Genomic DNA, 24,199 nt, shown 5'->3' with positions numbered 1-24,199 from the left:
TAATAACAGAATTCAACTCCAGATGGGGTGTTGAAGGAGGAATGGTTCACAAAGCACAGAATCACAGAAGGGCTGAGGCTGGCAGGACCCTGTGGTCCATCTGACCCAACCCCAGCTGCAGCAGGGAGCCCAGAGCAGGGTACTCAGGCTCCTATCCTGTCCAAGGAGGAGATCCCACCGCCTCTGTGCAGCCTGTGCCAGTGCTCGTCTCCACACAGCACATAAGTGCTGCCAAGTGTTCAGAGGGAGCCTCAGCCCGTGCCCACGGCCTCCCATTAAGGCAGCAGCAGGCAAAGCCCACAGTGCAGCAGGCTCAGGCACGCCAAGCTGCTTAGCAATCACGTTATTCACCGGCTGCTTAACTTCCAGGCCTGGAAAGACCCCAATCCCGACCTCACACTACCCAACTTCGCACACCGTTTCCCACCCCCCTCCTCCTCCCGTTAATTACAGTCAGCGCCCGCTTCCTCCACGCACCTTTAAGAAGGCCGCAAACGCGCACACACAACAGACGCACGTACAACCGAGTTCCACGCTGCGCTCACCGACACACAGACACCCGCACAAAAACAGCCCGCTGCCCAGCTCCGGGCCGCCTCGGCCGGGCCTAGGCCGTCGGCATCTACCCCGCCCAGCAGCACGGGGCGGGCCCAGCTTCAACCCCCCTCCTTCTCCCGCGTCGCGTAGCCGCGTGCCGCGCAGAGAGAGCCGGGTTCGAAAGGCGGCCCCGAGCGCCGCGGGCGGGGAAAAGCGCCCGGGAGGGAGGAGCCGCTTTGCGCCGGCAACATGGCAGCGTCCAGCCGGGCCCAGGTGCTGCGGCTGTACCGCGCTCTGCTACGAGAGAGCCAGCGCTTCAGCAGCTACAATTACAGGTGCTGCTCCTCGCGGAAGTCGGGAAGGGGGAATAACGGGGAGCCTCGGGGTGGGGACAGGACAAGAGAGCCCAGCCCAGCACAGCCTTCTTTTTTTGCCCCGTGCTCGTGTTTGAGGCTGGAGGACACCGGCGGCCCCGGGCACCTTGCGGAGGGCTGGGGCTGAATGCGGCGTGCTGCGCTGCTCTGCTGGCTGACTGAATGCTGCAGGCTGAGACCGGGCTGGAGGAGTTCCCGGCTTGGCTGTGCTGGGTGCTGCGTGAGGGAGCAGGGCTGCATAAAGTGCCGTGCAGCTTGGCTGCTTGTCTGTCTGTCTGCTCTGGGTGTCACTGAGCGATGCTCTCACTATAGGGTAGCTGAGTGCTGCAGGCACAGGCCTAGCTGTGTTCGGGTCCCTGCTGTGTTTCCCCCTGGTATGGCTGTGTTCACTTTAGCACTCTGTGGAACCGCAGAGACACGTGAGCTACCTTCGCTGTGAATCATCTCCAGGCCTGCAAGAACTGCTGAGCTGGAAACAGAAAGCTTTGAACTGGCATAACCACAGCAAGCTCTGTGACCCTTAAGGAATAAGCGTTATTTGCTGTGCAAGAGAGGAAGCCTAAAGGGCTGGAGCTTGTAAGCCCTTACTGCTAACTCCTCAAGTTCCCATTTTCCTCCCTTAGTTCCCCTGCTATTGAGGCTTCCTCCTGCTGTTTGCTGCCCTGAGTACTTGCTGGTATTTTGAGCAACAAGGATGGCTTGAGGCTGAGCGATAGTATGCAACCCCTGATCTGAGCTGCAGTGTTTCTGGCTGGGGTTATCAGTGGAGAAGTTGGGGACTTAGGGAACTGTTAGGTTCTCTCTTCTTCTGTAAGCCGTACCGGGCTCAGATTCTCCTCACAATGAGATATGTTCCTGAGGGGTCTAAACTGTGTGGACACTTTGGCTTACAGTTCAAAGCTGGCTGTCACACAGCAACAGGTGGACTGGTGAGTGTTTTTGTGCTGACAAATTTTGCAGCTTGGAAATCATAGGATACAGGTTTACCTTGGGTATTTGCTATTTCTTAGTGCCATGTTGCAGCGTGTGATTTTACTTTCCTTAGAAGATCTCAGTTTTGTATATAGACCTGTCCTTAGATACAATAAATCCAGAGAATGTGTAGAATTACAGAATATCCTGAGTTGGAAGGAGCCTACAACTGTCATTCAGTCCTGCTCCTGGCTCCACACAGGACCATACAAATTCAAACCCTATGGCTGAGAGCACTGTCCAAACACTCCTTGAACTCCAGCACTGGGGCCATGCCCACTGCCCTGGGCAGCCTATTCCATGCCCATCACCCTTTGATGAAGAACCCTTTCCTAGCCCCCACCTGCCCCTCCCCTGACACAGCTCCATGCCATTCCCTCGAGCTTGTTGCTGTCACAGACAGCAGAGCTCAGAACTGCCCTCTGCTCCCTCATGAGCAGCTCAGCGACTGTGAGGCTTCCCCTCTGGGCTCCTCTGGGCTGAACAAACCCAGGGACCTCAGCTGTTCCACGTACATCTTGCCCTCTGCACCCTTCCTCACATTTGTAGCCCTCCTTTGGATGTTCTTTAATAGTTCGGGGAGAGCCTAGCCTGGGAGCTGCAGCCCAGGGCTGAGGGCCGGACTGAGCTGGGCAGGCACAGAGAGAGCCCAGGGACAGCTGGGACAAGTGCCTGCCTCTGGCTCAGGGGCAGCAGTGGTTTCTGTTAGAGGGCATTTGCTACTCTGTGCCAAAAAGATGCCCTTCTGAGAGAGTTTGTGAACACCAAATGCAATAGCAAGAAGCAGTTGGCAGCTGTTACGCTTAGTGATCTGTCAGGACCACAACTATCGTGCTTTGCTGTTTGTTTATGCTGCGTGCACAGCTAACATGGGCTCCATGCGAGCTTCTTCCCTGCCCTGATAAGCAGTTCTGCTGCGTCCGTGTGGCTGCTGTAATGTGATATTAAATTTCTTCCAGGACACGGCAATGACTTTGTATAGAACTGACTTGTAATGAAAAAATATAAAAGATGAATCATATTGATTCACGTTTTCAGCTGCAGAATTTCAGAATGCTGTTGCAGACAGTGCATAAGTGTGTGCCTGAAGGATGGTCTGCTGGTTGTTGTCTCCACATTTGCCTTCTGTGCTTTTTCTCTTAAGTGTGATGTGACCACGATTGTGATGTAAAATTGAGTATTTTCATTCTGTAAGTTTCTACTCACTATGTAATACATTTTATTCTATAGCCCAGCAGTACTTTTAGTGCTGTAACTGTGAAGAGCAGCATTAAAACCTTTCAGTAACAGAGGTCACCACTGACTGTCTTAGAGCAACAGCACACGGGATCGTCTTTGGAGTCCTGCACTAAGTGTTATGGAGACTTCTGCAGCCCACGTGTGCTGCCAGGTTTTAACATCAGGGGAGAACTTAGCAGACAGTAATTTCATGTCTGCTATTCTGTTCTATCACCTAGCCAACAATCTATCTGAAGAAAGAAATGTGATTTGTACTGCTGGAAAATCAGTATGTCAAGAGGGAATGTGTCAAGTTTCCAGTCAAGAGAGGTTGTTCTTTTTTCTTTTTTTCTGTATGGTTGACAAAAAGGAGATCCTCTGATTGTAGCATAACACATTACAATCTCAATTGATTTGAGGAGGTGACTTCTGCTATTTAAATGACAAATGAAATTCTGTTTAGGTTTGTTGTATCTTTTTTTTAATGCCAAACAAAAGAATTTTAAAACTTGTGAAAAATGTTTTTAGTGAAAATGCCAAGTCACAGCTTGAACCAATGACCGAGTACTGGTGGGAAGGCAGGGCCAACCCAGGGGAGCTCAGGTACAAGCTGATCCTGGCTCCAGCCCCTGGCAGATCTTGTTTAAGGGTTGGCAGTGGAGGTGAGGGTATCTTGCTGGAGATCCCTGTACACCTAAGGCCTTCCAAAGGTAAGCAGATTCTTTCCTTTATTTCTGTGTCCAGAGCTGTTGCATTTGAGCAGGTCCTCACTTGCTGCGACCTAGGACTTTGCTACTCTGCTGTCATTGCTGTGCTTTTCATCACATTACAGTGTCACAACTGTTAAAACAGCTGGTTGCAAATGAAGGTAATCTGAATTTTAAAGTTGTTTGTTTAATGTGACTGATGCTCAGTGGTCAGAACTCACTGGAATTGTGCAGAAGGGCAGTTAAGGATTGAATCAGGTCACGCAGAGACAGTTTGACTCTTCCTTTTTAAGGTTTTTGCAACAGGTTTAACCAAACCATACTGTGGCTGACCTGACTTTGCCTTCAAAAAATTTCAGTTAAACACCACCACTATGATTTTTCTGGTTTCCAGTCTTGGACTGCTGCTGACTACTAACTTTTGGGAACATCTTATTACTTTCTTTCTGCTGGTCACCCTTCTAATTTTTTTTTTTTTTTTTAATTTTTTAAGTTTATGAGCAACGTCACAGGCTTCAAATTATTTCTTTGTCTAACACCTTGTGGTTTATCAAATATTTATTTCAGTTATCCATTCTGTTCTAATAGTTGATGAATGTTGCAGATTTCTATTTTCTTGTCTATGTAAGTTGCATTTTAATGGATTTGATTTTCTAGTTAGAATGTGCAATGTTACGTGCAATGATTGATAAAACTACCCCTAATATAGAAGAACTGGGGAAAGAAATAGGTCAAAGCAATGTTTGTGTGGAAAGCATTCATTAATGGACATTGCTCAAATGGAATTGGGTGCATTCAGGATTTTGCAATTAGTAAATCTGACTTTTCTAAGCCTCTGCCACTATGAGGACATGAATAAGCATAATTAGGTAGGCTGGGTTTTTGGTTTTTTGCATCAACTCTTTCTCCTGCATTGAATTACATAATTGGCAATGTGACTGGGACATCTGAAGGCCACTTTATTTACTTTAAAAATAGACTGTTGTAAGCTGAGGTTTTTAATGCAAGATTGTAACTTCAGAATTTTAAATAGATTTGTTTTTAAAAGGAAACTATGTTTTTACAGCAGATCTTATCAATATGTTTAAAAAAAAAAAAAAAAAAAACCTTCATTTTAAAAATTCCAGAAGTTGTTTGTAATAAATATGGTTGGTTTGCTTGCTTGTCCTTATTTTGAATAAAAACGCAGTAAGTAAGCATTTGGGGCTTTTGCTATGTTGCGCAGAGCACGCTCTTAAAATGTTTTTAGGTATTAAAGCTGCTCTTCTGAAACATAAGTTTGATTTCTGTGGTTTTGCGGTAGGCTCAATATCTGAACTAAATGTAAACAATGTGTTTTTATTTCTTTTAGTTAGTGGCAGTGAGCTAGTCATCCCATAAATCCCGTTGGGTAGCGAAATGTCCCTTGTGGTCAGTACTGTTGTGATTGGCGTGGACATCCAGGTGTTCTGTATCGTAAGGTCTAAAAACTCTTAGTGACCTACAATAAATATATATATGCTGATCTGTGTTTAGCAAAAGATTTCAGCTGACACAAATTTTAGTGTATGCAAGAAGTAATCTGTCCTTTGCAAACAGGAAAATAGAAAAATAAACAATACTGGATGCCAGCTGTTGTTAGGTAAAGATCAATCTGGACTTGTGATTAACGAAAATACCAAGAGCTGTCCTTGGACATTTGGACAAATGGTCTGGTTCACTGATGCACCATTTCTTGCCCTTTCTGTTGCTGTTCCACTAACGTTGGTCTTGTTACATTTTGAGGCGTAACTGCTACCCCAGTTAAATTATCACTCAGATACCAAATGTGCTAATCAACTTCTTAGGCTGAGGTGAGGAACAGAGACATATAATAAATTGTTTTGACTTTTCTATGTCAGTGCACTGCTCTGTGCTTTTCTGCAATGAAGAAAGATGTGAAACTTTTGCTTTAGAGAGCTTGACCATAAATTTTACATTCAAAACAACCCTAAATGTATCTATCTTGTTACTTCCTAAACAGAATTCGAATTTTTTATTTATCAGAATCATCATTAAAAGCTGTGTCATGTCTGTATTAAATCTTATCTCTGCTTTCTACCTTATTTTTATCTATCCTCCAGGTGTTTATTTTTCTTATAAGCTCATTATGTTGCTGTCTATGGTGTCAGGAGTTCCTTGAGAGTTACCAGTTGCTTGAGAATTAATGCAACCTTTTCTTCTTCCTCCTTTGCCAGGTGGGCCCAGATGTGCCATTCAACTTCTTAGTGCTTTGGCTCAGTTAGAATAAAAGGGACTTCTCAGTGGAGGTTAAATGCATAATCAGTGCATTGCAGTTCCTTGATTTCATTCTTGTAAGATCTGGAAGCTTTCTTACATTATACAATGTAGTTAAACATGTAGGGTTTTGTAGGCCCTATTGCAGAGCGCCTGATTTATGATTTATAACCTTGTATGAGGTTATATGAGGTAAAGTTGTTGCTGGGAAGGAGTAGCTGTGGGATGCTCAGATACACATGTGCCTTAGTTCAGCATTGGGCAGAGCCACTGGATTTGCGCACAAGTACAGGTTAGCCTGACCTGCTGTTGCATGGCAAGCTCTGGCCTTCAAGGAGGCATTTTCAGATTCCAGTAACTGTTTTGGCAGCATGACTCATATCAATGAAAATTCAAGAAAATATGCATTTCTCTGATTTTTTCCTCTGATTTTTTCCTCTGATTTTTTTCCTCTGCTTTTTCCTCTAATTTTTTCTGGAAAATGGGATTATTTCTCTTCCTCTCATACCTTATTTTGGTCACTTTAATTGAAAACTTTCTATGATTTTATTCCTATTGTATGGAATCTGGTCATTGGTTGTTTAGTATTTTTGTCACTCAGCTCACTTAACAGCTGTGTTAAGATTTTGTGTGTGATAGTTCTCCAAGCTGGACAAGCTTTTTTCTAATTGGTTCTCCTGATAATGCTTGTGACTGATGGAATCCACCAGCAGATTGTCAACTCTTGGTGAGACACTACAGTGTATTAGAGGGAGAGGAGGAGGGGTGTGAAAGCTGGATCATGATGTTATTAAAAATATGTAAGTGTAGATCCAATCAATAATGAGGAAATAGAAACATGCCGTGCTGTAGGAAGTATTGTGTTCTGTCTTAAGTGGTCGTCTGTGACTGAGATAGGAAGCACAGAAATTAGAATAGTCAATTCTGTCCAGCAGAACTGTCTGACTCCTTTGTAAGAATGAGATGACAGATGTGCAGATCTGTAGGATCTGTTTTTTTTTTTTTTTTTTTTCTTGGCTGCCCAAGGATAGTGAAGAACTTTTTCCCCTTCTCGCTGTGTAATTGTTGGCTATGCTCCAGGTGATAATGAACTTCAGGGTTTTTTAGTTGGTTTCCTGCATAATGAGTACGTGGCTATCCCTGAAACGTATTAAAAAAAATAAATAAATAAAAAGTAAAGCAGCTGTGGTGTTTGTGAGCCAAGAACACGGTGGTATTTCTGTCACGCGCTGTTCCAGACACTTGTTCTGAGTTGGCAGCTGTATGACCCAAAATTGTGGACTAACAGGAGCTGCGCATCTGTGAGTTGGTTTTGTAGAGCATTCAGATGTGTTTGGGGTTGGCGTTATTAATAGAGCTCTTTCCCAGAGAGTTAAATTGTGGATATTACTGCAGTGGCTGCATACCAAGCAGATGGTATCAGGGCATCTTTTGTATCTAATTCAGTGAGAATCAATCCATCTTTGAATAGAGGTGTCAATAGTGTGAGGTGGTACTTTTAGGATTGGAGCTGTGAGAAGGACTAAAATTACTACACTCTGAATTGTAGTAAAGCATGGAAATGTATGCACTTTCTAGGAGAAAAAAAAATAGAAAAATAAACATGATTTGGATTATAAGACTTTGGGTCTGACTATTCCATTTGACTTCAGTATTCTATATGAAAAAATATTTTGGAAAGTCAACTAAACACTTTGTAGGCAAATATGGCAAAACATAACCACTGGATGCCATCAGAACATTCTTTGAAATGAGATTGTAAACCAAATGGAAACAATTCTGCGAAATGTTTTGATTTTGATGGTAACTTTCCCAGTATAAAGCAGTTTTGTCAGAGCTGTAGAATGTGTTCGTTAGGAGTTGCTTTCCTGGATTTGTCATTTTGCAAATGCATTCGCTTTATCCCTGTAAAATTATGCCCTTCTAAATGCTAAGGGATATTTGTGGATCAATTCTGATGTAACTTCATTGATTCCAATTTTTATTTACTAGTTTCCCACAGGAGAGTTTTAAGTGCTAGTAACTTACAAGGAAAAATGTGAAGCATGGATGTGGCATCCAGAGTTCTGGGGGGGGAGAAAAGCTTTTATGGAAAAAAGATAAGTAGAGTCAGTGGAGACTTCCTTCAAAGGCTGATTAGTGGACTTTGTAATTTTAGTAAAGACACTCAAATTGAGTAAATCAGATGTGGTTGTTAATGTCTTGGATATTTGCAATCTTTATATAGCGCAGTAGAACAGGACATTTTTTCTTCTTCTGTAGGACTTAATTACCACTAGAATTTGTTTGAGAACTAATGAAACTAATGGAAAAATTGGTGCTTCAGGCAATGATTTGTGCTGATAGATGTGTGCGTATGATTACTGGTAAAGGAAAAAAAAACTTCATGTAGTAATACTTAAGTATTGAAATACTTTCCTAGCTCATCTCCCTTCCTTGTTCTTGGATGTGGCTATAACGTTTAGCTCCTGGCTGTATCTTGCTGTATACTGCCCACAGTGAAAAGATTCTGACTTTGTAACTTAAAGACTTACTCAAGGCACACTAGGCACAAGCTGTTATTTCAAGCATTCTGTAGAAGATCAGAGCTCTGAATTAAAAATAAATAAATAAATAAAAGTACTTCTGCCAAAAAAAAAGAAACTGCAGGTGATCAGAACCACTGCTCTAGCAACTCGTAACGAGGAAGCTGCCTGAACTACCCTTCTGTTAAAGCCATTCCTGAGGTTTCTGAGTTTGCTGATGATGGAAGTAGTGCCACCCTGGATTGTGTGTGGATGTCATGATGTGGAAGACCAATAAGGAAAAAAAAATCGCAAAACCGTAATATTTTGTTCGTAGAATCATAGAATCATAGATCATTTTCATATAATCACCAAGGTTGGAAAAGACCTTCAAGATCATCCAGTCCAACCGTTCACCTATTCCCAATAGCTCCCACTAAACCATGTCCCTCAGCACAACATCCAGCCTTTCCTTGAACACCCCCAGGCTCGGTGACTCCACCACCTCCCTTGGCAGTCCATTCCAGTGCCTGACCACCCTTTCTGAAAAGTAATACTTCCTAATGTCCAGCCTGAATCTCCCCTGCCGTAGCTTGAAGCCATTCCCTCTGGTCCTATCACTAATGACACGAGAGAAGAGGCCGACCCCCAGCTCACTACAACCTCCCTTCAGGAAGTTATAGAGAGCAATGAGGTCTCCCCTGAGCCTCCTCTTCTCCAGGCTGAACATTCCAGTCTTACTGAACGTTCAGTCTTACTACAAATTATTTCCTTTGAATTGCAGTGTTCTTCTATCTTGACCTTATGATTGGAGAAAGGTTTCGCTTAAATTGTGAGAATGCTGATTTATATAAATCAGCAGAATTAGCTGTATTTTTGTATACAATTCAACATAATAGTATTTAAATAAATACAGCTCCATGAAATTTTTACGTCAAATCAGCTGGAGTTTCAAAACATTCATTCAGATTCTGAATCTGACAACAGTCAGTCTCTACAAACTTCACTGCCAAGTCTTGACACTCCTGAGTCTGTTTGTGTGGTGTGTCCTGATCTGAATCCATTCACAACCTATTTCCAGATTGTTAGCAAGTATAACATTAAGGTAGTATCATATTAGCTGCCAAAGGAAAGCATTTCTCTTTTAAAAAGCAAACAACCTTTCCACACGAGGTAATCACTTATCAGTGATTATTGTCAATATCTTATTCGTTCGGCTTTATTTTGCCCTTAAATACCTATGAGAAGAATTCCCTCTTTCTTCTGAAGTTGTAGAGTTGTCTTCATCTTTCTGTGCACACCATGTGATTCCTCCTCCTGAGTATTCGCTTGCAGGGCACATGTTGTTGTTTCATGGCAGTATTTCTTCACCTTTACTATTTATTACTCCAAATACACAGGATGTCACTGTGCTGAGTTGCAGTCACAGGCAAGTGTAAACACCTGTTCATCACATATTTAAGTAGGAGGAATGTGGATCCAGATCTCTTAAGAGCCTTGGTATTGCTTGCCTGCAAGCCATTGTTCAGCACTGAACTTGGTTAAACGGTCTGCTAGATTTGGTCCTTATTCAAAAGAAGAACAAATATCGTAGATGCTCACTTATAATTGTGGTATGGAGACATTTGTCACTCATCAGCATGTTGGTGCCCTGCTATTTTTCAAATTTTATCTTGGTAAGATTACATGATAAGATTTCTTCAGAATGTTGACAGTCTTTGCTCAGTGAGAGCTGGATGCATTTATCATGTTGAGAGAGAGCTTTAATAAACCGTCTTGCACAGGTTATGAATACAAAAGGCATTTCCCAGGGAATTTCTCTCTTACAAGGCATCTGTCATTCTAACTTGATTTTCTTTTTTCATCACAGAACTAAGCTGTTGCTTTCCCCAGAAGATTTTCAGCAGATGTCTTTAAGAATGTGTCCATGTGTTTTTATTTTAGGTATATCTTGTTCATGTCCAGCTTCAGACTGCTTCCTGTTTTGATTCTGTATTCTCTACCCTCTGGATCTCTAGTGTCTGGTCCATATTCTGCATTCAGATCTCATCTCTTTCCTCCAAACCAGCATTTTGCAAATGTCTTAAATATGAATACATTTGCTGAGGGGCAAGTAGTGCTATTCCTGTTACTTCAATAGCATTCTGTTACAGTTTCACCTGATACGAACTTTGAGGCACAGTAAAGGTCAGCTGCAATAAACTGAATTGAGTAGTGCTATGGACCAGGGAGTTGAAATATCTTTTACAAACTTATACTTTTTTTGGTTGTATTTTTGTGCCTCGCTTAGCAGTTTTCTCTTTTCAGTGTGTCAAACAAATGACTTCTGTAATACAGGCTGCCCAGGCAGGTGGTAGAGCCGCTGACCCTGCAGGTTTTCAAGGAAAGAGTAGATGTGGCACTTAGGGACGTTGTTTAGTGGGTATAATGGTGGTGGAGTCACAATTGGACTTGATGGTCATAGCGGTCTTTTCCAACCTTAGTGATTCTATGATTCTGTAATACACAGGTCTCTTCTGTGGGAATGGGGGAAAACATTCATTTCTAGCTGAAGTTGACAGTACAGAGAAAAGAGTGGGGGAAATGAAATAGAAGCATTTTGATTTTTGTTTTGGTATAACATCTCAAAAGAGAGGTTGACTTGGAGCAGAAGACAACTTCTGTAGCTCCTGGAGGAAATGGAAGGGGTGAGTACTAGAAAATAAAAATAGTGATAAACAAGCTCTGCTGTAAAGGAACTGAAAAAGGAAAATGAAAAATGCATCCTGATGTTGCCTACAGACTATGGGGAGAATAACAAGATGAGGTAGTGCATATGGTAGGGATTTCTCCCTGGGACTCTGCCAGGTTTTTGGTAAAGAAATTCACATCGCTCCCATTTAAAAATAAAATAAAATAATAAAAAACATAAATGACAATAATTTGCTGGATAAATTATGCAGATTATCAGCACGACCATCACCATAACTAACAAATATTTAGGTTTGAAAGTATCTTCTTTAGGAAATTGATGCACTTGTGGTGTTTCATATTACTTTATTGTAGAAAGGATGGTCTGAGCTTTGTCCCTTATGTGAGCAACAAAGGAGACAATCAGTTTATCAGTCAGCATGTGGATACAGTCAACATGAATACAGAAAGGATGTGCGTGTAAATATGTCTGAGTTTTTATTTACTATAGGAAATAACACATGTATTGTACATAAACTACTATTTTAAGTATGTAAACATTACATAAGTAGTTGAAAAGGCTAAGTAACAGTGAAGAAAGTAATCATCCCCGTAATTAGAGTGAATTAGTACTCATCATCCCCATTGACATGGACTGTGCAGGTAGTTTAGGGTTTTATTTGCTTTTGTTTATTTGTGACAGCTCAATGTTCAGTGAATGTGAGTGCAGCTTTTCTGAAGCCCGTGTTGGAATAGCAGTACAATGAAATGCTAAAACCGTCCTTTATTGGCATTCTTTATCACAGTTAGGAGCAATGGATCTGAGAGTAGAAATGTCTAGCTGCAAACTATCAAATTTTGTAAGATTTTGGTTTGAATCATTAATGGTATTATTTGAAAAACAATAATCTGTACATACATTACTGTGTGCGTCCTCTTTGTAGTCAGTGCTTTTTGCAGTCGTAGGGATTAGAAGGGACCTCTGGAGATCATAGAGTCCAACCCCCTGCTAAAGCAAGTTCCCTTGTAGGTTGCATAGGAAATTCTTCAGGTGGGTCTTGAATATCTCCTGAGAAGGGGACTCTACAACCTCTCTGGGCAGCCTGTTCCTGTGCTCTGTCACCCTCAAGGCAGATTTTTCCTTGTGTTCATATGGAACTTCTTATGTTCCAGTTTGTGCCCATTGCCCCTTGTTCTGTCACTGGTAATCACTGAGAAGAGCTTGGCAGGTGTCAAGAGGATGGGACCTATTACGTATTTATAAGCACTAATAAAATCTCCTCTCAGTGTTCTGCAGACTAATCAGCCCCAAGTCTTATCTTTTCTTCATAAGAGAGATGCACCAGGCCCTGCATCATCTTTATGACCTTCTGCTGGGCTCTCTCCAGTAGCTCCCTGTCTTTCTTGAACTGAGAAGCTCAGAACTGGAACAATACTCCAAATGGGGCCTCACCAGGGCACAGTAGAGGAGGAGAATTGCCTCCATCTTTTTAATGCATCTCAGGATCCCACTGACTTTCTTGACCACAAGGGCACCACTGCTGGCTCATGGCCAACCTGTTGTCCACTGGGACACCCAGGTCTTTCTCTGCAGAGCTCTTTTCCTGCAGGTCAGCCTCTAACCCGTGCTGGTGCACGCAGTTATTCTTCCTCAGGTGCAGAACTCTACACGCGTTAGACTGCTTTCTTCTTAGGAAAAAGTTTTTAAATCAGTACAGCTCAAATGAGAGCTGTGTTTCAGAAGAGGCAGTACCTGCTGCACTGTAGAAGATAATAGCTTGAATCATGTTGTGGAATTCTGATAGAAATGTGTTTTGTTGTCTTGATAATAACCTAATATAAACTTCCAGAAAACATTTCTCCACTTAAAATATAACAGCATTTTTCTAGTCCAAACAATTATCAAACAGGTCCTTAAATGAATGGTCTTTGTACTTAAACCAGTTTTGAAGGGATTAACATTTGATTGATTTAAATAATTATAAGTAATTGATTCATTTAAATAAGTAATAATTTATTTTAATATACTACCCAAAATAAATTAAATGTCTCACTAATAATGTTTTTTTTCTCCTCTAACTTACAACATGGAAAGGTTTAGAAGTTCTGTTTACAAAACAGTAAGAAGTGCATTTGGTGTAGTACAGAAAATGACATCTAAACAATTTCCTGATTTCCAGAGCTACTGAGTACATTTCTTCCCAAATTTGTTAATGTATTTCTGATAGTACTTTTGTATTGTTTGGCAAGTAAATACTCTCTATTGTAATTCTTTATTCTGTGAACAAGTGGCGATACTAACTTAAATGGATTTTTGAGACTTAATTTTTGCTGGTTTTGTTTTTTTCCAACAATTTGTTGAAATTCTTGAAGGAGAAACTATCTATCAGCACAAGTTATTGCTGCCATTAAGTAGTGACCTAGTGCTTCTGTGGCTTCTGTCGATAATTTGTTCTGAGATTGGAAATCTTTCTGCTGCCCTAGGAAATGGAAGGTCTTGGCACGTGTCAAAGGGAAGGTAATCTGCCCTAGTCAGAAGCTGTTATAGTGAAAACATTATTATGATAAATAGACCACTCGTCATACGTCTTTTGCCTTCCTAATATCTCATGTGGTAACCTTAGCCTGTACTCATATGAGTTACTGGGTTTTAAGCCTGAGGTTAATTCCACTTTTTAAAGTAATTGTTATCTGGGAGGAACTTCTCCCATAAGCACGTGGCTGGAAGGAGTGAAGCTATGTGGTTTCTTTTTCATAAATAGAGGGCAAAAAGTGCTGCCATCACTCATGCTAATGAATCTGTATTTTCTTGTCATTTTTAATTAGCTCTTAAGTACTATCTAGCTTTTTGGGGGGGGGGACATTATTGGCTTGAAATGCAGAATGTTCTGTGATACGTTAATGTACCGGTCTAAACTTACTCAATAGAAAAAGGTGGTGGGTTTGTTGTTTTTTTTTTTGTTTTTTTTTTTTTTTTTCCCCTCTCCAAATAGCATAAGACTAAGAGAAAATATTAAGAGGCTGATTGGAAAACTCTTTAAAAATTACTGGCCTTTCCCTTAGCTTTATCTTCAGCTTTAGCTTTTAACATCTGGACTTTATGTGGTTAGGTTTAACAGATTAAATAGAAGAAAATACAGAAAGACAAAACATAGCTTTTCAATTACTGCATTCTTGGTGTTAAAAAAAAAAAATAAAAATCTGCGTTTGTTTCTTGTTTTTCTACAGAGCCCCTGATACCATCATCACAATAGTTTGTTCCTGAGCTCCCTGAAATGTTTTATGTATTGTTCAAAGGCACTATATTTGCAATCCCAAATTTCTAATAATAATATTCAATATTCTGTAAGCAAAAAGTAGAATGGTGATCTTGTTATGCATCCCAAATTGATTTTTTTTTTTTTTTTTTAGACTTTAGATTTGACTAATGAGCTCTGCATATATTAGAATTTTCTGTGCTGCTTAGTATTACATTGTAATTTCAAATATCCATCATTATTGTCAAAACCGTGTTGCAAATTTGTTAAGCTAAACGTGCAATGCTTTGCTGTAAATTAGGGAAGGTCAGTGAGCCATATGGTGATGGGAGGTCCAGTGGGGAATCTTTGTCACTACTGACTGTGCTTTAAGAAACAAAGACCTTCAGATAAGCTGTAAACATCAAAGACATGGATGAGAGGATAAAATATGGAGAGGAATGACAGTCTTTTGAATCATGTAGCTTATAGTGAATTATCTGTAAGCAGACAGAACAGGGGAGTTTGTTATTTTGTATGGATTGTTAAGGGTTCTGATTGGTAAGGGATAATCTTGGTTTATTGTTTTCTTTGTCATGAGATCATTGGATTGTCTAATTTCAGTATGATTTCCATTACTAGATTCATAGTGAATCTATGATATTTAAACAGTTAATAGAATTTGAGGATTGCCTTTGCCAAGTAAATCTTCTGAGTGTCTGTTTTGTACTCACAATTATTAGTTTGTCAAAAGAACCAGTCAATCAACTCCTCAGAAAACCTTCAGAAAACTGTCTTTAAGTCTGTCATAATTCAAGGTATCTCGGTTGGTTGTAACTTTAAACCTGTATGCTATCAACATATTTCAGGTACTTGATTTCTTCCCTCTCCTTTTTTTTTTTTTTTTTTTTTTTTCTTTTTTTGTCCCCTCAAGGAATTGGCATTTTTGTCACTTCTGTATTAAAGGAATAATATTGACTACTGTAACTGTATTTGTTAAATCTAAGTCTTAATTTCAGAAATGCTGACAAGTGGGAAATGCTTCCAGCCAGTGAGGCTGCTCAGTACCTTCTTGGTTTCTAAAGGAATGGTTAGCGCTGCCAAGAACTGCAGTATGGCTGACCATTTCTTGGTTATCTATGTCACTAACCAGATGATTTCTCTTTTGAATGAAAAGCAATCCCTAGACAGCAGTAAAGAGAGAAATTCTGGCAACAGTGTTAGACTGAAACTCTAGTGTTTCTGGAAAAATACAATGGAATTTCTAATGGCAGTTCACAGCAGGCTAGACTTTTATTAAGAGCTGCTTATAAATAGTATAACAAATGGAGTAGTATATATCTATCCCAAGAAGGAGAGAAATCAGCTTTGTCAGGATTTGAGTTTGCATTTCCAGGCATTTCTTGCTTGGTAATTGGACTGCTCAGCTGCCCTGATATCCTTATGAAGAGTTGCCAGGATCTTGGGTGGTGAAGGCTCAGCAGAGAAATATTTGTCATTTGAGGCCATCAGGATGCTTTTCATCTGTAGCAAATTCTGCTTCTAGTTCCTGTAGCACATCCCCGCCTTGTGCCTTGTTAACTGAACAACTTATTTGATTTGGTCCTTCAGTGGTAACCCCCCTTTTTGAACTGCTGCTGCAGTATAACATTGCAGTTACAACTCCAGTTAAGATTAAAAGATCTCTTTCATTTGGACATCTTCCCTTTTTTCTTTTAACCCCAACCTTATGAAAAGCACTCCCTTCTGCAGAGATTCTTTACACTTACTTTACAAGCCAGTAACTACTTTTATTTTTAGAAGTATAGCAACAAAAGTGAATGTTTCAAAGAACTGCAGAAATAGTCGTAGGAACTATGAATAGCAGTGTAGTATTCTGGGGACATAAAGATGTTTGGGTCATCTTTATTGATGACCTGGAGGAGGTAAATAGTGCATATTCATAAATTTTGCAGGTGACTCTGCGCTGGGGAATGAATTAATGCAGATGAGTAGGGCTGCCATCCAGAGGCACCTGGGAAGTCTGAAGGATAGACCAGCAGCAAAATTCAGTGAGGGCAAGTGTGAAAAAAATGGCAATAGAACAGTGTGAGGGCAGAGCAGCTGGAGAGCAGCTGTGCTGTGAAGGGGCAGGGTTCCCAGCAAACTGGGCCTGAGCAGCAAGAAAGACCAAGAATAACCTGGGCTGCATCAACAATTTCACAGCCAGTGAATGGAGGGAAGTGATCATCCCCTTTTACTCAGTGCTTACTAAGCCATATCTAGTCTTGTCTTTCTTGTGAGATGGGGACATGGATAATGTGAAACAAGTCCAGCAGAAACCACCAAGGGATGATTGAGAGCTGAAGCACCTGCCTCAGTTAGGAGAGGCTGAAGGAACTGGGCTTGTTCTTCATCCTGAAGAAGAGACAACTTTGAAGGCAACTAGTAGCAGCCTACCAGAGAACCTACAGGTGCTGGGCAGGAGAACATGAGACATAAAGTATAAAATAAAAAGAATTTATCAGGCTGGCTGATGTGTAAGGATGCCTTACGCAAGGATGTGTAAGCAAGCCATCATGTTACCTAGAGGAGTGGTCGGATCACCATCCTGGTTTTGAAGCCCTGAAAAGACGAAGCCCCGAGGGACATGGTCTGATGCCATTGCTGGCTTCACCAGAAGGTGGGGCTGGAGGTCTCTCCAGCTCCCTTCTGACCGAAATGGTGCTATGACATCTCCCTCTAGACCGGGTTGCTCAGATTCCCATCCAGCCTGGCCTTGAATGCTTCCAGGAAGGGGACATTCACAACCTCACTGGGCAGCCTGTACCACTGATTATTAGTAATAGTAGTAGTTCCCGTTTACTACTAATACTAACAAAAATTTAAGGTGCTAATTTGTTAGTAACAGTGGCAAAGTCTGAAAATTCATATCACTCTTGCCATAAATTAATACATGTTTCAATCCAATAGATTGAAAGGGAGGAGGTAATAAGAAAATACAGTTAATGAAAGGAAACAATTGCCTTTTACAGGAAGAATCCCTCACTATGATATTTTTTATTGTATATCGTTCTCTCCCTTCTGCACATTATCTAGTTAAGTAAAAGCACAGTATACTTTTGTTTCAGAATATTTAACCACTGTGGACTTGCTAGAGATTAGGTGCTGATCACTCACCTTTTTTGTTAAATGCAACTTAAGCCAGAAAGGAAAAATGCATTTTAATTTATTCCTATTTTGAAAATCTTGAGTGACAGCAGCTTCCCCAATGATGTCTGCTTTATTTGCTCAGGTTGTGTATCACAATCCTCCCTCCTCTTCTGTCTTTGTGTGAGTACTCACTGACTAACAAATCTTAATAGCCATAGTGTTTAGCTGTGTGTTGTCTTTAACAACTTTAACTGTGATGTGATCAATTAATAGGTTGATTTGTATGCTGTTGCCAAGAGGAAATATCAACGTATGTAAAGCTGTCTTTGAAATAGGGCTTAAAACTTAAGTAGGTTGTGATACTGGTAAATGCGAAGTGCTGCTGAGTTTTAACATTATTGGGCCAGATTTATTTTGAAGTTATAATGCTTAAAAGTGCAACTGCACAGTTCTCGACCTTTTTTCTTACATTCCAGTTTAGTAGAGCACAAAGGTACAAGAGTGAGGACTTGGAAAGGAAACTGTTGGGTTTTTTTATAATTTATTTTCTAGTTAGACATCAGATTAGATAAGCGAACACTTCGGAAATAAAGTGCCTAAATTCCCAAGCAGCATTTATTTTCTGAAGTAACTCTGTTGTGATTTTTTTATTTAATAATCATTGTTTCAGACTTCATTTCTTGTAGGCTTTGTTTTTATGGGGCCTGATGTTAGGCTTTCAATTGTGCTTCAGGAAAAGAAAAAGGGGCTCTTGGAGCATTAGGAAAAAGACTTTCCTAATCATAGTTTTGTGGGTTTTGCTGTTATTTCAGGGACATTGTTGTCTCTTAACATTAGCAGATAGTGCTCATTCCTTTAGAATCTGTCTTAATGCCTTAACATTGTTCTCACATTAAGCCCCATCTATATTCTTTTCTAAGTTGCTCCAAAAGTAATGCCTCCTATTTATTTCAGGGGGAGTACAAAGAAGACAATAATGCAATTTGGTAGAGCAGATTCTCAGCCACAAAACATCTCTTTTCAACAATCACCATCATTATTTATGCATTTTTGCCAGTGATGAACAAGAGCCTTTATGCCACACTCATAAAAATCTGCACCTGTGGAGATGACCCGCTGTCATTACTGCTGCTGCACAAATGCACTACTTACCACCTCACTGTGCTCACATCCATGGTTGGTCTCCAGAAGCATTGATTTTATGTCACTGGGTGCCATTTTTTCCACATGGAGAAATTTAATTCCACACCTTTGCTTCATATGCACTTCCATATCAGATGCCAATTTGTCAGACTGCCCTCTGCTGCCATCTGTCCCACAGCAACAGAATGTAACAGAATACTGATGGGAAGGTACAAGCACTACTGCCATACCTCCAACACCTGCCTCTGATGTTGTGGGCCAACATCATAAAATATAGGAGGTGTTACTTTCAGAGCAAGCTCTACTTGTGCAAATTCATTACCTTGTGTAGCCATCCACCTGCAGCAGCTTTGGTCTGAAGCCACTGTAGTGAATCTGTTACACGTTGATTACATTACTTTGAATTAATTGGGAGTTAATTGTGCGGTGGATACATGTAAGTAGGGATTGTAAAAACTCTTTGCATGTGTGTACATAAGAACTGCTGAAGTGAATATATTGAACTGTACATTCTTGCTTGCATGCTGTTATCACTAGTTAGCTGGGAAGTCTTCACATAGGATACAATCAAAAGTGCTCGCATCAGGAACGGTGTTGCCAGCAGGAACAGGGCAGTGATTGTCCCCCTGCACTCAGCTCTGGTGAGGCCACACCTTGAGTACTGTGTCCAGTTTTTGGCCCCTCACTGCAAGAAAGACATTGAGGCCCTGGAGCGGGTTCAAAGAAGGGTGACAAAGTTGGTGAGGGGTCTGGAACACAGGGCTTATGAGGAGTGGCTGAAGGAGCTGGGATTGTTCAGTCTGGAGAAGAGGAGGCTCAGGGGAGACCTCATTGCTCTCTGTAACTACCTGAAGGGAGGTGGTAGTGAGCTGGGGATTGGTCTCTTCTCTTGTCTAACTAATGATAGATCTAGAGGGAATGGCTTCAAGTTGCACCGGGGAGATTTAGGCTGGACATTAGAAAATACTGCTTTTCTGAGTGGTCAGGCAGTGGAATGGGCTGCCAAGGAGGTGGTGGAGTCACTGGCCTTGGAGGTGTTCAAGGAACGTTTGGATTTTGTGTTGAGGGACATGGTTTAGTGAGAACTATTGGCGATAGGTGGATGGTTGGACTGGATGATCTTGAAGGTCTTTTCCAACCTTGGTGATTCTGTGATTCTATTAAGACCTCAGTTGGCTTGATGACAAAAAGGAAGGGGTTTAGAATCATAGGTAGAATTGTAGAATCTTACTGCATCTTTTAGCTGTTCTTTAGTATCTGTTTCCAGAGAATGATGAGAATTGTGAAGTGTACTTTGAGTTTTCATTTGTAACAATGTTTCTTAATGAGCACTCTTGCATTTCTAGGACCTTTCCCAAAGATAGAGAATCTGCTTGTGTCTGGTGTAGGCAGGATTGCTTTCCCATTCTAGTTCTCTAGGGAGCTCTCTCACTCACTTCTCCCTGAAGAGTGCAGTTAATTATCTGCTTTGCTTAGCTTCTCTAACAGAGGGATCTGTCATGCACTGCACCCAGCTGAATCAGCACCGCTTTATGCTGTCCTCTTTCTCATTGCTAATGCTTACCTAGTCTCATGCAGAACCAACTGTATAGGAAAATAGTAATAAATGTATGTTTCTTACTCACTATACCTTCAGCTTCTGTCAGAGTGTCAAGTAGGACTGGGTCAGACCTGGATCAGACACTGGGCTGGCATCCATGAGTTCTGCAACTGTCTAACTTTATAGTACGCTTTTTATTCATTTTTCCCTGTCTTCAAGAAGTGCTGTTTTAAGTTTGATTTTTGTTAGATTCTATGAAGATAGACATGCATTGTTCACCACTGGCTGTGCCTTCAAATGGTGCACAATTGTTTTTTGGTGTTTATGTTTACCAAACTGAAAATACCCATCATAAGGGGAGTTGATCAGCTGACCAGTCTCTCTTCATCACCCAGAAATCTGGGAGAGTAGTGCTCTTAACAAGACAGATATGTCTGAAGAATTAGGTTCGTTCATACCACATATGTGCTTGCAGCATGTTGCCACATGCATTACTGTGTTTACAAAAGAAATTGGTTGTTCATGGACTTGAAGCCACATTAGTACTAGGTTTTGATATATACTCTATTCTTGAACTGTGGAGGGCACTGGTACTTCAAACTGATGCTGCTTCCCAACTCAAGCTTATAGAATGTGGGGAAAAATGGGTACTTTACTGTACAGTCAAGTATAGTATCTGGTTGGAGCTCTGAGTTCAGCTTTTCCTTATGTTCAGTGGCACTTTGAATCTAACCTTAGTGAAGAGTAGTACTGTGATATAGAGCTGTTCTTTGGAGCACATTTAGAATATACTGGAAGTGTAACGATTAAGCTGGAGAACTGTGTTTAAGTGTCTGTGAAACAGCTTCATTTGAGTGTTTACATTATAAAGATTTAAAGATATTCAGAGGAAAAACAAAGCAACATGTTTCCTATCTATGGTCAGAAACTATCAGACCAGTTTTTTATTACATTTATTTTCTTTCTCAGTGGCTGTTGGGTGTAGTGACAGAAAGAGGGAGAAAACAGAACAATTAACACACCATATGTACAAATTGGAAAATACAGTCTGTAGGTGTGTGCTGAATAAGAATTTACTTGAGTTCCATCTATTTTTCTTTTTTCTTAAGATAGCATACCCATTTGTATTGCATTTTGGAAGACTTGCTCCCAATAATGGATACTTGCTGTTTTATTGTTGATTGCTGTTCTTTTCCTTTTCTTTTAAGCTAAGAAAACAAATTATGTTAAGACCTTGTATCTTTTGTCAGTCCTTCCTTTCTTGCAGAAAATATTATGTTTCTGCACAGTTAAACCCTACATAGATATGTGGGATGATTTGAAATCCATCCATTATCAAGCAACAAAATTACGCTGCCTCTTAATGACTTGGAGTTGTTTGGGGTTTGGTTTTTGTTGTTTCGTTTGTTGGGTTTTTTTTATTCCTAGGAGAAAGCAGCTTCCCCTTCAAATCTTTCTAGGACACCAGCTGCAGTTGAGAATGAGCTTCCATTTTTAATACATTCTATTAGCTTCACACATACAAACGCTCGCTCACTCGCACACCCCAGTGTCACATTATAGGTGAACAGGCCCTAATTAAAAGCGCACACCATCTGCCGGTGTGTGGCAGCAGGGTGGGACTCCATAACCATCCTGGTTCTTGTGATTGAAATGTATTATTTATGAGCTCAAAGAGAAAATATGCCTTTTGGCTGATGGTGCCTGCATTAGGAGCTGGAGAGCACCATCTAATGGCATGGAGTGACACTATCTGGTGATCCTTCATTTTCTTCCTTTCCCCTTCTCTGTAGCCTCCGCCAATTTTTATTTAATTTTTCAGTATAGTGTGTGGGGTTTTTCATGATTGTGTTCAAAGCAATTTTGCATCTCGTGTTTTACTTGTACACAGGATTGAAAACAGTTGTTGAAACATTGCTCAAATAGTTGGTGTTGTCAGCACCTTTTTTTACTTCTAGTGCCCCACACAGGGTTTTACTTTCTGTATTAAAAGTAGTACTGACCAGGTAGTAGAGAAGTAGAATGTTAGCAAGATAGCTGAGCAAAAGGCCAGTTCTCCTTCTAACAAATGTGTAACAAAAAGTATGTACTGCTGAGTCTGAAAATTTTGTTTTATTATTGAAATGGGCACTGTTTTTTGTTAAGCAATACTCTGCAAACTGCATAAAGGTTCTTACTGGCTTCAGATGAAACAGGACAATTTCAGAGATGACTACACGTTTGGATCTTCCTCTCTGAAAGGAGAAATCAAAAGCTCTCCCTGCTTGCAGAGATCATGTGTGTTACTGCTTGTGAGTGATGAAGTGGTTGAGGAGGTATTGGACTGCAAGTTGAAATATGCTTTGTCAGGAGAAGGAAGGAATAACAAAAAAGGAGCCCTTTTTGGTATGGTCAGTCCATGATTCTAGCTGTGACTGCCAGATTGGAAAGTCAGAACTGGTAATAATGTATAATGCATGCAGCAGTTAGCACTGAGAGCTCCAGAGCTCTAGGAATAAAAGTAATCACACTGATGAAAAATCACTTGGGATATGACTTTTTTTATTCTTGTTTTCTTGCCGTTGCTTTTTGGGGTTTTGTTTGTTTTTAATATTCTTGAGCTTTGCGTTAACCAGACTGGGGATGCAATAGTATGTTTATGGCAGAAACAAGCAGAGCTGTAGGGACTGATTTAATGGGGATTTGGAACGAGATGATCTTTAAAGTCACCTTCAGCCCAATACATTCTATCATTCTGTGACTTGACTGATATGGAAAGTGTGAGGATTTCCTACAGCTTTCAGTAAAATTACTTTTTTTTTTTTAATGTGGTCACTATTTCTACTCCAACAAAATTCTAAATACAAATATATATTTTGAAAAAAGCACATGTGTACATTTATTGAACTAATTCAGTATGTTTTATGGCGTGTTGAAATGTCATAAAACTGTGGCACGTTTATAAACATGTTGTCTTGTTTATATTTAGGACATACGCCATCAGAAGGATAAGAGACGCCTTCAGAGAAAACAAGAGTATAAAGGATTCTGCAAAAATAGAAGAACTAGTGAATAAAGCGAAAGAAAACCTGGAGATTATTCATCGGCAGGTACATTTACTTCTGTTATTTTATCTAAGAGTTGTATACATCTTATTGAACTGGCTCATGCTATTATAGGTGGAAAAAATAGGTCCTTGTGCAAAACATCCCTGGATAAACCATAGTTTTTGTATGTCTGGGTTTGTGAGGATGGAAAGGATTCATTTATCCACTGTGGTTGCAATGGGGAATTTAGGGATGCTTATTCCAGTAGCCTGAAGATAAAAATTTGTATGTCATGTGTTATTTTTTTCAGCTGTTTATCTTACTATCTTTGTGTTCCTCTTCACTCTGTTCCTCTGTTCTGCCCTCAATTTCCTTTGAATCTCTTTCCTCTAGCTCACGTATATTATGTAGGTCACTTCAAAAGCACTGCCTCCTGTTTATTTCCACAGAAACTGCAACAGATACAAAGAGCACAATAAGGCTATTTGATAGAGCAAATTTTCAGACACAAAATACCTTTCCTCACTGATCACCACCATTAGCTACATATTTTCACCAGTGATAAAAGAGAGCCTGCATGCCCCACTAGTAAAAATCTGCATCTGTGGAGGTGGCCCACTGTCACTGTTGTCACTGCTGAGATGCACCACCCACCGTCTCACTGTGCTCACCTCTACTGGTTGGTCTCCAGAAGCATTCAGCAAGCATTCATTAAATGTCAACAAGTGCCATTTTTTTCCACTTGGAGGAATTTGATTCCACACCTTTGCTTCTTCCACACTTCTGTGTCAGATGTCATTTTGTCAGACTACCTCTGCTGCCATCTGTCCCACAGCAACAAAATGTAATGGAATATTGATAGGAAGGTTCAACTTCTCCTGCCA

At 40.7% G+C, this 24,199-nt stretch overlaps 1 protein-coding gene across 1 annotated transcript in view; it reads left to right on the top strand.

The window, feature by feature from the left end:
- Positions 1 to 786: 786 nt before the first annotated feature.
- LYRM4 (LYR motif containing 4) overlaps positions 787 to 24,199 on the top strand; it is a gene marked incomplete at both ends in the record, with an annotated part of 80,689 nt that continues 57,276 nt past the window's right edge. Inside the window, 2 exons of the mRNA XM_079533055.1 lie at positions 787 to 872; positions 23,258 to 23,378. Of these exons, the coding sequence (XP_079389181.1) occupies positions 787 to 872; positions 23,258 to 23,378 (207 nt within the window). The remainder of the gene's footprint in view (positions 873 to 23,257; positions 23,379 to 24,199) is intronic.

Source organism: Tetrao urogallus (assembly GCF_951394365.1).
Source record: "Tetrao urogallus genome assembly, chromosome: 3".
Taxonomy (NCBI): domain Eukaryota; kingdom Metazoa; phylum Chordata; class Aves; order Galliformes; family Phasianidae; genus Tetrao; species Tetrao urogallus.
This window is presented reverse-complemented; position numbering and strand designations above follow the sequence as displayed.